This window comes from Lissotriton helveticus, chromosome 10 (assembly GCF_964261635.1).
Source record: "Lissotriton helveticus chromosome 10, aLisHel1.1, whole genome shotgun sequence".
NCBI lineage: Eukaryota > Metazoa > Chordata > Amphibia > Caudata > Salamandridae > Lissotriton > Lissotriton helveticus.
The window spans coordinates 383,729,652-383,745,420 of NC_136071.1; the positions used below are offsets into that span (position 1 = coordinate 383,729,652).

Genomic DNA, 15,769 nt, shown 5'->3' on the forward strand with positions numbered 1-15,769 from the left:
GACGCCTGGCGTCATACTGCCGCGCCTCCCCAGGCATCATGGGAATTGTAGTTTCTTGCCTTGAAAGTCCTTAACTACCGCAGGCAGTGATCTACCAGCGGCCGGGGAAGCCTGACAGAGCGCCCCTCCCCACCACAAGGTTCACTGACTGCCACCAGGTTTGCCAGGATGCAATCTGTGGAACTCGCGCACCAATCTGGGGGCATGCACAGCAGCCACAGGCTCCCAAGAGTCCTCCTCAGGCCCATATCCCTTCCAGGACACCAAATACTGGAGCCTCCCACGCACAATCCGAGAGTCCAAGATGCGTCTCACCTCATATTCCACATCACCACACACGCTCACCGGGGGAACCGCACGCCCACCAGAACTCCCAGCAGGTTTGAGTAGGGACACATGGAACACCGGGTGTACCCTGAAATGTGCAGGAAGGCGCAGCTTCACAGCTACAGGGTTGATGTGTCTGATCACCTGATAAGGGCCTATAAACCGGGGGTTGAAAATGCTGTACTTGCAGAAACGGATGTTGCGAGTGGATAACCACACCCAGTCACCCTTACTGTACTCTGGACATGACCGGCGATGTTTATCAGCCTGAGCCTTGTACTTCTGTTTTGCCCTTACCAGGTTATTTCGTGCTTGTAACAATGTCTTCCGCAGGTGCACCAATCTGGACCGCAACTGAGGAATCTTAATCCCAGTGGAAGGGGCAAGCAAAGGGGCAAACCGTGGGTGGAAACCATAGGTGCAAAAGAATGGGGTGTACGGGGTAGAGGAATGGATTGCGTCGTTATACGCTACCTCTGCGGTCCACAACCTATCCACCCATGCCTCAGTGGAGGTGTCTACAAAACAACGTAGGTATTGTTTGAGCGTCTGGTTTACCCTCTCGGTCTGGCCATCCGTTTGAGGATGAAAGCTGGTGGACAAAGAAGAGGTGATACCGAGCTTTTCACACCATGCCTTCCAAAACCGAGCAGTGAACTGAGCCCCCCTGTCGGACACGATAACCCTGGGGAGCCCATGCAACCTGACCACATGTATGAGCAACAGAAGGGCTAGTTGGCAAGCAGTAGGTACCCCTTTACTAGCGATGAAATGGCCCATCTTAGTTAGATAGTCTACAACTACAATGATTGCAGTCATGCCTTGGTCTTTGGGGAGTCCCACCACGAAGTCTACGGAGAAGCTTTCCCAGGGACTCACAGGAGTTGGCAAGGGCTGCAGCAGTCCTTGTGTGGGACGATGATCGCTCTTGGCTTGAGAACAGATGGTACACTTCTTTACCCATGCCAACACGTCAGGGCGGATGGTTGGCCACCAGAAAGTTCGAAGCATTTTCTCCAGTGTCTTCGTTCCTCCCGTATGACCGGCACAGGGAAGGTCGTGACACCACTGGAAGGCCTGTTTCCTTAACGCGAGCGTAGGAAGGAGCAATTGAGGGCATTTCCTTGGCAACCCCTGCCGTAACCTCCACTCCGGATGTAGTCGAATCCAGGTTTTCCAGGCAAAGGTTTGTGTGCCTCTCCTGATCTTGTGCAGGAACTCCTCTGTTTGTACCGCTCCTACCACTTTTATGGGTTCAATGATGCTTTTTTCGGGTGTGAAACGCACCACCTGGTTGTTCTCCTGACGAGTCAACGCATCCGCCTTCCTATTTTCACTACCTGGACGAAATGTCACCAGAAAATTGAATTCAGAAAAAAATAACATCCAGCGTAGTTGTCTGGGGGTTAAGTGACGGGTTGCCCTCATAAATTGCAGGTTCCTGTGGTCGGTATACACGGTAATCTGGTGAGAAGCCCCCATTAACCAATGCCTCCATTCGACGAATGCATCCTTTATGGCTAGGAGTTCTTTCTCCGCTATGGTGTAATTGCCCTCGGCGGTATTGAGCTTGCGGGACATGAAAGCAATGGGGTGCATATGGCCTGTATGCGGATTACGTTGCGAGAGTACAGCTCCGATTGCATGGTCGGATGCGTCTGCTTCTACGACAAAGGGGAGCTGCGGATCGCATGTATTAACACAGGTGCTGTGGTAAACGCTGTTTTTAATTGATCAAAGGCTTTTTGTTCGAGTCTTCCCCACTCGAAAGGCGTGTTTTTTCTGGTCAACCTAGTAAGTGGAGTCACCGTTTCTGAGAAGTGGGAGATGAATCTTCTGTAGAAATTTGCAAACCCTAGGAGGCTTTGAATGTCCTTGACGCTAGTAGGGGTTGGCCACTCCACAATTGCTCGAACCTTTCTTTCTGCCATCACCTGGCCAGCAGGAGTGAGCATCACCCCTAAGAATTCAACAGTTGTAACATGGAATTCGCACTTCGTCAGTTTGCAGTACAGACGATGTTGTTGTAGGGCTTGGAGAACCTGACACACATGTACTTGGTGTTCTTGATCGTTGTTAGAATAGATGAGTGTATCGTCTATATAGACTACTACGAATATGTCCAAGAATTCCCTTAAAACCTCGTTCAGAAAAAACTGGAAGGAAGCCGGAGCGTTACAAAGCCCAAAGGGCATCACGAGGTATTCAAATAGCCCATACCGCGTCTTAAAAGCTGTTTTCCACTCGTCGCCTTGTCGCATGCGTACCAAGTGATAGGCTCCTCGGAGGTCCAGTTTTGTGTAGATGGTAGCTGCTCGTACCTGCTCCAAAAGCACAGGTATCAGAGGAAGCGGGTACTGGTTCTTGATAGTTATAGCGTTCAACGCCCTATAGTCTATGCAACAGCATAGTTCCCCGTTCGCTTTGGGTATGAAGAAGAGTGGGGAGGCCGCAGGGGACCTGGACGGTCGGATGAATCCCAACTTAAGGTGAGTGTCCAAATATTCCCTCAGATGCTCCGTTTCCGGTTGAGAGAGAGCATATATCCTCCCACAAGGAATCACCGAACCAGGCACCAACTCGATCCGGCAGTCGTATTCCCGATGTGGTGGGAGCACCTCGGCCTTGCTCTTACTGAATACTTCCTCGAACTCTTGGTAACACCTGGGCAGCGTCACTTCTTTTTCAGCGGCAGTGGATACACAATGGGTAAGAGCCAGGACCTCAGCGGGTCGGACATTGTCCCCAATGCAGTGTTCTTGACAGTACCTTGAGAGGAACTCCACAGACCTTTCCGTCCACCGAATGGTGGGTTCATGTGTCTTTAACCAGGGGAGTCCCAGTATCACCCCGTATTGCGGTGCAGAAATAAGGTTAAACGATAACCTCTCCCTATGATAACCCCCATACCACAACTCATACTCCGGTGTGTGGTGCGTGATCGGACCGGATTCAAGGACATGTCTGTCCACAGCGAACACAGCGTCCGGGACTAGTTTCGGAACAGGAGTTATTCCCAGTCTTCGGGCTTCCTTGATATCCATGAAGCATCCGGTAGCTCCTGAATCGACCATAGCTCGAATGTCTTTTGGGGTTTGATCGATCCAGATTTCCATTTCCAAAAACAAAAGGTGGTTCCCCTTGGGTAGGGTTTCTGTTACTGAAGGGATATGTTGGATGCTTGAGTCGCTCCCTTCCACTGAACTCAAGCTTTGGAGTTTTCCGACTCCTTTTCCACGGAAGACACTGCCATGTGCCCGGCACGAGAACGACCTCCCTTAGGCTTAACAGGGCATTCGCGCAAGAAATGCCCTTTCTTGCCACAGTAAAGACAGAGTCCATTCTTGCGCCGATAGTCTCTTTCATTGGGCGTCAGGGACGCTCTGACAGCCCCTATTTCCATTGCTTCCGTCTTCCCTTCGGTCTTTTCGCCACCGATTGGCTTCTCTCCCAGGGCCAACGGTCTGTCTCTTCTTCCATGTTCTCCCTTTCGTTCCCTTAGCCGGTGATCCAATCTCATGGCCAAATTGATAAGGGCAGCACACGTGGTAGGCTGAGGGTCGACCTGTGCGATGACATCCTTCAGGTTCTCTGTGAGTCCCTGGTAAAACAAAACCGTTTGCTTCTCTTCGGGCCAATCGGTTTCGGACACTAACCTTCGAAAGTGATTAAGATACGTCACTAAATCTGATGACCCCTGTTTGAGTAGGAGCAATTCTTTGTCTGCTGAAAATGTTTCCGCTCTCCTATCGAACGTCTGTTCAAATTCAGCTCGAAACAAATCCCAATCGTACAGGATGGGGTTGTTTGTTCTAACTATAGGGACAGCCCACTGCGCTGCTTCTCCACCCAAGTAAGAAATCAAAAAGGAGACCCTTGCTTGATTTGTCAGGAAGCTTTTAGGTTTACACGTGAAGTGCAACATAACCTGGGTCATGAAAACCTGTACCTTTTTTCTATCCCCGAAGAAACGTTCAGGTGGGGCCAACGGGACTGGAGAAGGCATTTCCACCACTACCGAAGCAGGCTGAGGGCTACCTGCATCAAATGGATTTCTCTGTAATGCATCAACCCTAGCTTGCAGTGCAGCCGTTTCTTGACGAGAAGCAGCGAGCTCTGTCTGTACCCGGCCTAAGGCCTCTAACACATCATCTAGTGAGGCCATCCCAGCTTCAATACAATCGGGGGGACGAAATGTCGTGGGCCGATTATTCTGTCAGGTTTCGCCGTTCTGTCCCCAGGATGGTATTGATGCTCAAAAAGGGCCCACCTCTAGATCATCCCTAGTCTGGCTAAGGTCACAGACTCTAAAGGAGATCAAGCGGGGGAAAATGGGATGTCCGGAGGGGAACAGCTGGGCTGGCAGAAGTGGAGACCTGCAAGACACACAAAGCACGAAATAAATGGTATATCCCTGGTGATACAGACTCCCTATATTAGGAATGCTTAAGAACAACACCTCACCTGTAATACTAACAGGAAAGACTGCAATAAGAGTGAAGTAGAGCGGGCTTCTTCTCATTCCCTAGGGATGCCTTTATACATAAAGGAAAGAAAACATTGGAATTACCTGCTTCTCTTCTTTCCCCCATAACCAGTAATAAAGGTGAGCTAGATGAACCTATCCCAACCAGGATTGAGGATGTCTTTGACGCCCAAAGAAACAGCAAAACCTTCTACTTCACTCCACTTCAAAATAAACAGAAGAAAGTAAAATCGAGGAACCATAGGTTCGTTTCCCAATGATAGTCTTGGTACTCCCTCCGAGGTGTGTATTTAGGGTAATAATCAGGAGTTCAACGAATGGCATACGAAGTCTCACACACCCTTCTGGCTCATACACACCATACCTAGAGAAAACAATAATATGCTCCAATGTCCGAGCACAAATACAGCCCAGAACAGTATAATGTTATGCTCCAATGTCCGAGCACAAATACAGCCCAGAACAGTATAATGTTAAGCTCCAATGTTCGAGCACAAATGCAGCCCAGTAACGTGCAACAGAAAACACTGGCCGTTGCAGATCCTTCTCTGCAAAGGCAGCACAAAGAAAACGCTGTCAGTTCTAAGCGTTTGTCAGGAAAACAAAGAAAGTCACAACCCCCCACAACGAGACCTGAACCAGGGGATGTGTTGAACAGATGCGGGCGCTTCCTAAGCCCCACCGAGGAATCCGAAAAGGAACACTGGAAGCTGGAACTGATGAGCCTCGGGTGAATACCGCACACTCCCAAACAACAGAACGGGAGGCGAGCACCCGTCACGCCGCTTCAGGCGCTTCAAAGCCCCGCCAAGATAATCCAAGGGAAAACACACAGGAATGCAAAAACAAATCTGGCAAGCCAAGTACACTGAATAATCGGCGCCGCGTCCACAGAAGACGCCGTATATGACTGTTACCTGACGCCTGGCGTCATACTGCCGCGCCTCCCCAGGCATCATGGGAATTGTAGTTTCTTGCCTTGAAAGTCCTTAACTACCGCAGGCAGTGATCTACCAGCGGCCGGGGAAGCCTGACAGGGGCAATGGGTGATGATGACGAGAGCCATGGGATTTATTATAATTATTATTATTTTTACAAATTAAGCACTAGGTATTATCCTTTAGTTGTTGTGCTGTTTGGACTCGAGGGCAAGTACAGTGCTGCCAAGTTCAGGAGGGTTGCTTCTGTTAGAGTGGCCTTGGCAAAGAACTCAACTTGCTGTAATGACAACAGGTCCCTGCCCACCTCCCCCACTCCCAAACCACAGCGTTTGAGTACAGGAATATTTCACTGGTACCCTGTCAAATTCCCCTTTCGGAGCTTATGAGTTTTTAGCAAATTTAAGTTAACATTTTATGTAAAAACTAGACTGTTTGAATCCCAGTTGGACGGTATATTTTGTAAATGTTACTGTGAGGAGCACCTCCTGAATCCTCATCAAGAAAGTCCGGCTCGCCAGCTTGCTACCCTCAAGCGTTGTACAGTAACCATGCAGGCAGCGGGCAATGCTGGCGGTGGAAGTATGGGTGCCAGTTGGGGGCATGGGTGGCGGCCTCATAAGAAACATTTGTGTAGCTGAACATTTATTTTCACACATTCAGCCCTGGTAAACCTACCTGTTTTTCATTTTGCATCTCTCTAGCTGTGTACTCGCCTGGGCTGGAAACCGAAGAATGGGCGGTTCGATGTCTTACCTCTGGTGCTCCAGGCCAATGGCAAAAATCCAGAACTTTACGAAATTCCAACCAAACTCATCATCGAAGTGCCTTTGAGCCACCCAACGTAAGTGTGCATGAAGCGCCAGGTGTATGTGTACCCATGTCATCACCGCTTAATTTGTGCAACAAAGAAATGCAGGGGGGCCAACGTTTTTCATGAGAACCAACAGCCTTCAGTTCTGAATGTCAAGGTCGCACAATCTCACGGGAGCACAGTCTGGATTCCACCTTATGTCTCATTCTTGCAAAACTCGACCCTTCTGTCTTTTTTCCGAACTCTTGCAATGCTTGTTTTAGGGTTTACATAGCTTCTCTTCCTTTTTCTTTCTTCCATTCTTGCTTTTCTCTCTCTTTTGTTTTGGGTCAAAGTCTGACGATGAAAAATACATCCTAATCCCGCTAAATGAGTGCTGGTGCCCACCACTTGCAATCACCGACACAAATTAAGCATTGCCTACCACCCACTATAAGGGTCTGTTCGCCCATGTACTCTACTGCAGTGGCATAAGGTGTGTACTAGTAAGCTTTTCAGCTCTGCTGGAGTTTCAACGGCAACAGCCTGATGGGAATATTAAGAAATTCACGTATTTACATTTCTGGGTATATGGTGGGTATAATTAGTGGGTGCTGAAAGCATTCCCTGCTTGCTCTTGCCTCTACTGAGGATGTGGTGGGTAGACTCACCTATGTCCTTCTCTTATGTACCAAGGGCTTGCTTTGCAAAGTCAGTTTATTTATTTATTTATTTAAGCCATTTTATATAGCGCGGACTTTACCCAAAGGTGTCAGGGCGCTTTACAAAAGGACCAGTTACGTTACATAAGAAGAGTGTTACAAAAGTACATATCACAAAGGCAAACGAGATACAAGATGAGGTATAAAAGTCAGTTTAAGAAACAAAAAGTTGAGAAGGGTCAAGGGGATTAATATTTATAGACCCTCCAAATTCAAACACCCCTATTAAGACTCTGAAGTAACACGAAAAAAATGGAGGGTCTGCAAGACCAGAGGCTGAGTCCGTAAGAACCTTACTAAGATGCCAGACTTATTGGATTGCACAAGATCAGTCCAAGTGGTCACATGACACCAGCTATGTAGTCGATATCCTATCCGACCACCCTCTTGGCGGAACTTCGTCATATAGGACAACTGGAACCAGGGTAGTGCGTCAAGGCCCAGGTGAATTGGCCATAGAGCCCATACTTCTGGTTCAAACGATGTAAGTGTCCATGCCACTACATGGTACTGGTCGTGTGCAGTGCAAACAAAAATAGTGAGTTAGTGATGTTAAAATGGCGTTCCTGGCAAAAAAAGATTTTTAATAGTATTCACCAGGACGTCAGGTTAAGAACAAGTGCAGAACAGTGTGAAAAAATCACTGTTGCTTAGCTATGTTGTAGAAGCGGCCAACATGTTTCTGCCAACTGGTGTGACTACACCGGCATTCTTCAGGGCCTAATAGATAAGCTGTTGCTACTGCATGAAAAACACGCTATTTTTCTTTGTATAAAGTGAAAAAGACAGACCTAATATCCTAAGAAGACTGTCAAAACTACTCGTGTGGTCACAATTGACCATCCTACCGTATCCCCTTGTGCCGATATCTCGAAGGTGGATACACTCCTGTAAAGAAAACAGAAAAACAAAACTATTTTGTGTTCATTACACTATGCAAACTCAAAGTGTCATAAGGAACACACGGGCTCAGCAAGACTAGTCCCTAATAGAACCGTCAATTGTTTTAGGTTGCCAGAAGAGTAAACCATAGCCATTGCTAAATGTAAATAGTACTGAAGCACTGGAAAATACTCAACACTGCTTCTGGTGCCATACCCAGGCCTCTGTTTGCCTTCAAACGTGGACCCAGTATCAGAGACAGTCTGGTTCACACGAGACCTAGGGCACGGAGGAGAGAGACTACCACCACTTTGGACACCATCTGGAATACGACTCCGGTACAGGGGCACTACCCATGCGGTAGCTGTACGGCTTGCCCGCAGACCCGGAAGACCCTTTCCATAGACATCGGTACATCGAGGCCATGGAAACTGATGAACCATACGAACTGTAACTCTGAGCGATTGATCTATATGATCACATGCCCGTGTGGTCTGGCTTACATCGGACATACCACTAGGAAAGTTAAGCTACGTATCGGCGAGCACAAGAGCACGATAAGGTGCAACAAACAGTCCACCTGCCTGACGAACCATTTTTTAACCAAGAAGCACAAAGCAGATGACCTGAGGTGGGTGGTATTAGAACAACCCTTTATCCCAGCGCACATAACGGATGTCTCACGATTCCTATTTTTGAAGGAACAACGCTGGATCTTCAAAATGAAGACTGATATATCAGGGTTGAACGACAATATTCCTTGGGTTTCCATATGACCAACCTTGATTTTCTATGTAAAGCCCCTGGGAGTTGTAAATTCCACACATCTTGAACTGAAATACAATTGTTTGTCCACCACCTCCTTTGACCAAAAATTATTCCCCACAGACACTGGGAATACATGATATTGATCCCATCGGTATTAATATGGGGGTCAGTATGTACTTCGTGGGTGCCCTACTCCAGTAGCCACCCATGTTGTTTTTTGCTTTGTCTATCAAGGAGCTATACTCAGGGTGGACAGTCCAATGTGTATCCCTGGTGGCTCACATTTGGCCACTTGACCCATATCAGTGTGAGGGTAGTTCTTATCTCTCACCCCTACTGGTCTCTATACTTGGCAATTAGCACTGCACTAATTCCAAACCACTTATGCAACTTGGGCACATCATATACTCCACTATGCCCTTCTAAAAGAAACTGAGGCGAAGACATTCTCGATGTCCAGTTGTACTCTTATAGTGCTTCTATCAAGTCTCTTGACCATGTATTGGACACTATTAGAGGTTTTCTTCGCCCCGGTGTTTGGGTAGCTCTCACCTGTCACCCCTACACGGTCTTTATAGGTTACAACTAGCCCTGCTTTTTTCAAACTAGTCATTTCACTAGGTTGTGTCATAAATCGCACAACGTTTTGTATACATAGAGACCTTTTGTGTAATATTTGCCATTTGAGGCGATGTGTCTGTCTCGATATTTGTCTCTTGATCGAGTTTGTATCTACATTTTGCCTCCAGTAAATCTCCAGACTATGGAGACGACTCTTGACCTAAGTGTCTTCCTGCCATCATGATATGCTCCATTGATGGGTTTTTTGAATAATGCCCAGCCTGAGGAGCGATTACGCTCTAACTTCAAGCCATTTCTCCCGTCAGACACAGTAAATATCATTCGCGCATGCGCGACCGAGCGGTGTTTGTTTACACCGCAGTGGCATTCCTCTGCGCATGCTCCGGTGTCTGGACGCATCGTGGTGCGCATGCGCGGTGTATCTGACGCGCGTAGAGTAGCATTCCCAATTTACAGCAGCTGCTGGTGATCACACAATTGCTCCAATCAGAGCAGGTATTTAGCCTCGCGCCTCGCCTCTCGTCGTCGCCTCCCCTTCGGCTTCACATTCAGCCAAGAGGTACCGACGGAGAGGTAAGCGGGGGCGTCGCGCTGCTCTAGAATTGGTGTGGGAGCCGTGTCTAGCGACTAAGCTGTGACGAGTTTGACCTGTTTTTTTGATCCCTAGTACTGATAATTGCGTAAGGATTCATTAAATGCCTAAAACATTGCAACAAACTCTTAGTTGAAGACATTGGCTATGGCTGTGTCTCACAGCCCATAAAATTGCAATTGTATAGTGGATTAGACATTCCACTGTACATCGCCATATGACAATTGTCACTCATGAAGAATAATTCTTCACATAGGATTTCTTGCAGTCAGTTCAGTTTTTGTTATATTAGTCTATTCTTTCACCGGCCCCACAGTGTTCTCCATGGGACCTTTGATCTAGGTGGGCAATTTAACAACCAGTTGTATATATGCACAAATCTTTTTAAATTTGTTTTTGACTCAGGACACTATCTCAGCCCTCTGAGTCATCTAGGCATATGTATTGATATATGTTTTTTGTGCTTAGAGCGGGGCCTCATTCTCCGAGCCGTTGCCGGGTGAGGTGAGGTGTGACTCCCACATATTGATGGGTAAGTCGTGTTCATATTATTATTTTTTGAACTACATTTAGCAATGGCTATGGTTTACTCTTCTGGCAACCTAAAACAATTGACGGTTCTATTAGGGACTAGTCTTGCTGAGCCCGTGTGTTCCTTATGACACTTTGAGTTTGCATAGTGTAATGAACACAAAATAGTTTTGTTTTTCTGTTTTCTTTACAGGAGTGTATCCACCTTCGAGATATCGGCACAAGGGGATACGGTAGGATGGTCAATTGTGACCACACGAGTAGTTTTGACAGTCTTCTTAGGATATTAGGTCTGTCTTTTTCACTTTATACAAAGAAAAATAGCGTGTTTTTCATGCAGTAGCAACAGCTTATCTATTAGGCCCTGAAGAATGCCGGTGTAGTCACACCAGTTGGCAGAAACATGTTGGCCGCTTCTACAACATAGCTAAGCAACAGTGATTTTTTCACACTGTTCTACACTTGTTCTTAACCTGACGTCCTGGTGAATACTATTAAAAATCTTTTTTTGCCAGGAACGCCATTTTAACATCACTAACTCACTATTTTTGTTTGCACTGCACACGACCAGTACCATGTAGTGGCATGGACACTTACATCGTTTGAACCAGAAGTATGGGCTCTATGGCCAATTCACCTGGGCCTTGACGCACTACCCTGGTTCCAGTTGTCCTATATGACGAAGTTCCGCCAAGAGGGTGGTCGGATAGGATATCGACTACATAGCTGGTGTCATGTGACCACTTGGACTGATCTTGTGCAATCCAATAAGTCTGGCATCTTAGTAAGGTTCTTACGGACTCAGCCTCTGGTCTTGCAGACCCTCCATTTTTTTCGTGTTACTTCAGAATAAAAGTCAGTTTGCCTTCCTGCTGTCGAGTAACCTCTTCTCCTGTCCTTTTTGCCCGCTCTCCGGTAGGTATGAGTGGTTTGCTGACCTAAGCCTTCAGTGGTATGCCCTGCCTGCCGTTTCCAACCTGCTGCTGGAGATAGGAGGGCTGGAGTTCCCTGCTGCCCCCTTCAACGGCTGGTACATGGTCACCGAAATTGGGATGCGCAATTTATGTGACAGCCAAAGATATAACCTTTCAGAGGTGAGCACTGTATTCTTTCAGCTAATTCAGCATACGTTTTTAAGGCCGTAGTAACAACTAAGATGATAACCTTGGTTTGGAGCAAACGCCCATTAGTACTTGAACCGGAAATAAATACCCGATTTTTCAACAAGTAAAACATTAGGAGGATATTGTAAGTAATTGGAACGAAATACAGATTTATGCAAATTTGAATTTCCCACCCTTTGCCCAGCGTGGAAAACGTTCCAGTTGTGAAAAAAATTACTATTTGCTTACAAAATCTTGCCAGGTTTCACCTGCCAAAAACTTGGGAATAAATGTCACAGAGAATGTAATTTTGCCATGTTGTACTACTTGTACATATGCTTGGCACAGGTCCGGTGTCAGGTGCACCTGAAATGCAGTCAGCCCTCCTAGTGTAATCAGGCCCAAGAAGGCAATTAACTGACGTGTTAAATATATTGTTGATACACAATGATCTATTTATGCAAAGAGAGAACCTGAAAGAAGATACGACTTTTATCGTTCTGTTCTATAACTTTCACACAATTGATGAAACTTTGTGACCACCAGTTTGAAGTCAATATTGAACCATAAAGAACATATTACCCGAATTATTTTAAATATTCGGTATAAAATGTACATTTTGTTAGACTTCCAATACTTTAAAAATTATAATACATGAATATGACATCATATCCGTGAATCATTTCCCTTTATTTTGGGTCATGACATTCGAAGAGCTTACAAAGAGATACTCTATGTAGATTGCGCACATTAAAATATTTATTTACTTGCTTCATCAGTCTGAGAAAGAGACCCTTTAAGCTTGCAAGCAATTACATGACCTCTCTGAAGAAGTAGTTTGTTTATTTTCTTGTAACCAATTCGCTATAATATATAGTGGGTTTTTTCACTTGAAGACATGCTTACACCTGAATTTGGCTAGGATATAGTTTAATTGCTGCGTTTCCTCCCTAAACTAGAGAAATGGGCAGGCGTGGCTGGATCAGGCAAGAGTAGTGAGGCGAGGCAGGGGGAAGTCGACAGACGACGGAATATGTAAATGAAAATCAATAAATAAAACAGCTTACCTTGCGCGGTGAGCGCAAGGTAAGTGGTTTTAATTATTTTTTTATTTTATTTTACCTATTCCGTCGTCGTCGATTTACCTGAACCGGCTGCACCTGGAAATGGGACTGGAATTCAGCAATTTTTAAAACAACCATTATAATGCAACTCACTGGCCCTCATTCCTAGTTGGTTGGTAATGCCATATGGGACAGAAATAGGTTTTTGCTATGTGAAATTTGCATGGGACAGAGAGGTTGGAAACATATGCAATAATCAATGTGTACAAACTCACCACAATACCGTGGGTTGTTTTTCATTCCAGCATCATTAATTCCAAATGGGGTGGCAATGCTGCAAGGTATGGTATTGTGGGAGCCAAACCTCAATAACTTACTGAACCCCAGTAATTTAAACACCCTGATTTTTACATCACACAGCTCAGCACATTTTTCCTGATGATGTAGCGGCAACAGACACCACCCACCACAACACTAAACCTAATGATTAGCAAAGTAAAAATCAAACAAAATCTGGGACCACTCATAACTGAGTTCTAGATCGTAAAATTGTTTAAAAGGTTTATTATAGAATTCTGAATATAAATGATACAGAAAAAACAAAGCACAAAATCAGAGCAAGAATCCCTATTTAGGCAGTTAAGTCTCTCCAGATTCTGAGTGTCAAACTCATAAAGAGTACTGACAGCATTCAAAGGAAGAAGAAGGAAGTCTCAAATCAATCGGACAGTCCCTCAGGAGGAAAATGAAGTCTCTCCCAAACCTTCAAAACGAAGGGTTTTTATACACATGTTATGCATGAATAATTAGCAGAACTGCAGATTCAGCATAACATGATCGTGGTTAGCTTTGCATTGGCAAATCAAAAGCAGCATCGTAAAAAGGAATACTCTTAGCACTAACCCATTTCAGGGACCACCCAAGACCCTGCCTCCAAATAATTGTTGTCTCCCCAACCTCCCCCTCTCAGCATTCCAGAACACCAACCTCAACTCCTTGCAATTGAAAAACAATGCATCTTGGACTGAATTTGACCACATTCCTTAAGAAGAATTCCTCAAATGACTCACTTTCATGAAGCCGAGCTCACACATCTCTGATCCCCTTCCTGCTGCGCTTGTCAAAAAGCTCAGTACCATCATCTCTCCTACATGGACCAACAATTCATTATCGCCTCCTTCTCTGAAAGAAACAGTTATAGATCCCGTACCTCAGAATTACCCCCAGGCGTCGGCCTGGATCCAGAAAGTTTTTCGTCAGCAGTATACCCATGCGCGTCGGAAGGTGGCGTCGGTCGACTCTGCGTTTGTCGTCGGCATTGTGGTTGGCTGGGATGACGTCGTGGTAGCTACATGACGCCGCACTCACGCGCTGTTGTCAGTTCTTTCTTTTTCCGAAGAGAGCGGTACCTCCAGTAATTTTTTGGCTCACTTTTTTCTTGACTTTTGTCGAATTCGTCTTTTGAGTATATCAACTCCTGGTGCATGAGGGATGCCCGGATTCAAGGCCTGGGGTTCCTGTAACCGTCTGATGTCAGTGATGGACCCACACCGCGTGTGCCTCTATTGCCTGGAGCGCGACCACAACCCCAAGTTGTGCTCCCAATATCGGACCATGGCCCCAAAGTCTTTGCGGGAGCGGGCCCGAAGCTACTAGAGGCCTGGCAGTCGGCTCCGTGTTGTTCGAGGTCCCGGTTGCGAAGGAGGTCGAGGGACCGGTCGGGGAGCCACTACAATTCTTCATCTAAGTCTTCGCACTTGGGGTCAGGTAAGTCGAGGCACAAAAAGAAGTTGAAGCAAGCATCGCAGTCAGTCGGTGGCAGTCAGTACTAACCTCCTGACAGAGGTCCTTCAACCAGCAGCAAGCTCTTTGGAGTCCCTGCTTCCGTTTAATGAAGCCCTCAAGGACATCCTTTCGGGCACGTGGTCCAGGCCCAACACAGGGGCTCCTGTAGACAGGATCAGGGTTGGACTGGTCATAATGGGAACCAGGCGTTTTCCCGGTAGGCCGCTAGGGTGGGGGTTGGTTTTGGGCCCCTGGGGGGGCGTTTTTGTTACCAGGGTTTAGCAGTATCGGCCCCCCTGTAACAAAAGCGTCCAAAATCGGCCATCGCAAACTGCTCGGCTGCACTCTCCCTCACCCCGGGGGGGGGGGGCGACTGAGCAGTTTGACAGGGCCGGTTTCTGTTCCCAGTCCGGCCCTGGACAGGATGTTCGCCCGATGCCACCGCCCGGCTCCGGACGACCCTACTTTCCTTTCCCAACACCCCACCCCTGAGAGATTGGTGGTTCAAGCCTCCACTGCTAAAGGCGTATTCCCTAACGCTCCACCATATAAGGAATCCAAAAAGCTGGACCACCTTGGGAAGAAAATGTTTTCTTCCGCCAGCTTGGGACTGCGGTCGGTAAACCTTGCATGTCTGTTGGGCCGTTACACCCACTCTGTGTGGGATATGGTAGCGCAGGTGCTGCCCCAGTGCCCGGAGGGGGCCCGGGCCGTGCTCTCCTGTGCAGTTGACGATGGGAGAGAAGCAGCGAAGTTTACCATCCGCTGTGGGCTGGATACCGCTGACGCACTTGGCAGGACAATTTCCACGTCAGTAGCCCTTCAACACTACGCCTGGTAGCGTTTACCTGGTTTTTCCATGGATGTTCAATCCACCCTTATGGACATGCCCTTTGATAGCAGTCACCTTTTCGGCGACAAGGCAGAAAACACCCTAGAGTGCTTTAAAGACTCTCAGGCTATGGCCAAGTCCTTGGTCCTCTCCACCACCCGCCCTGCCCAGTCTGCCTTTTGCCTCTTTTGTGGCTACGGAAGGTGTGCCCCGCTATATCCCTGCCATGGCCACAGGCCGGCGCAAGCAGTTCAGCCCCAGCGCGGCTGGAGACGTAGAAACCACTGCTGTCGAGGCCAGTGGGCGGGTCAGTCCACCACAGCCCCCCTGCAGCTGCCTCCAGTCCCTCCTAGTCCGACCTTTC

At 47.2% G+C, this 15,769-nt stretch overlaps 1 protein-coding gene across 1 annotated transcript in view; it reads left to right on the top strand.

Annotated features, from left to right (window-relative positions):
* The window catches only part of NOS3 (nitric oxide synthase 3), a 999,469-nt gene that overhangs the window by 328,261 nt on the left and 655,439 nt on the right, over positions 1–15,769 (top strand). The window contains exons 7-8 of the mRNA XM_078662772.1: positions 6,456–6,595; positions 11,541–11,715. Of these exons, the coding sequence (XP_078518898.1) occupies positions 6,456–6,595; positions 11,541–11,715 (315 nt within the window). The remainder of the gene's footprint in view (positions 1–6,455; positions 6,596–11,540; positions 11,716–15,769) is intronic.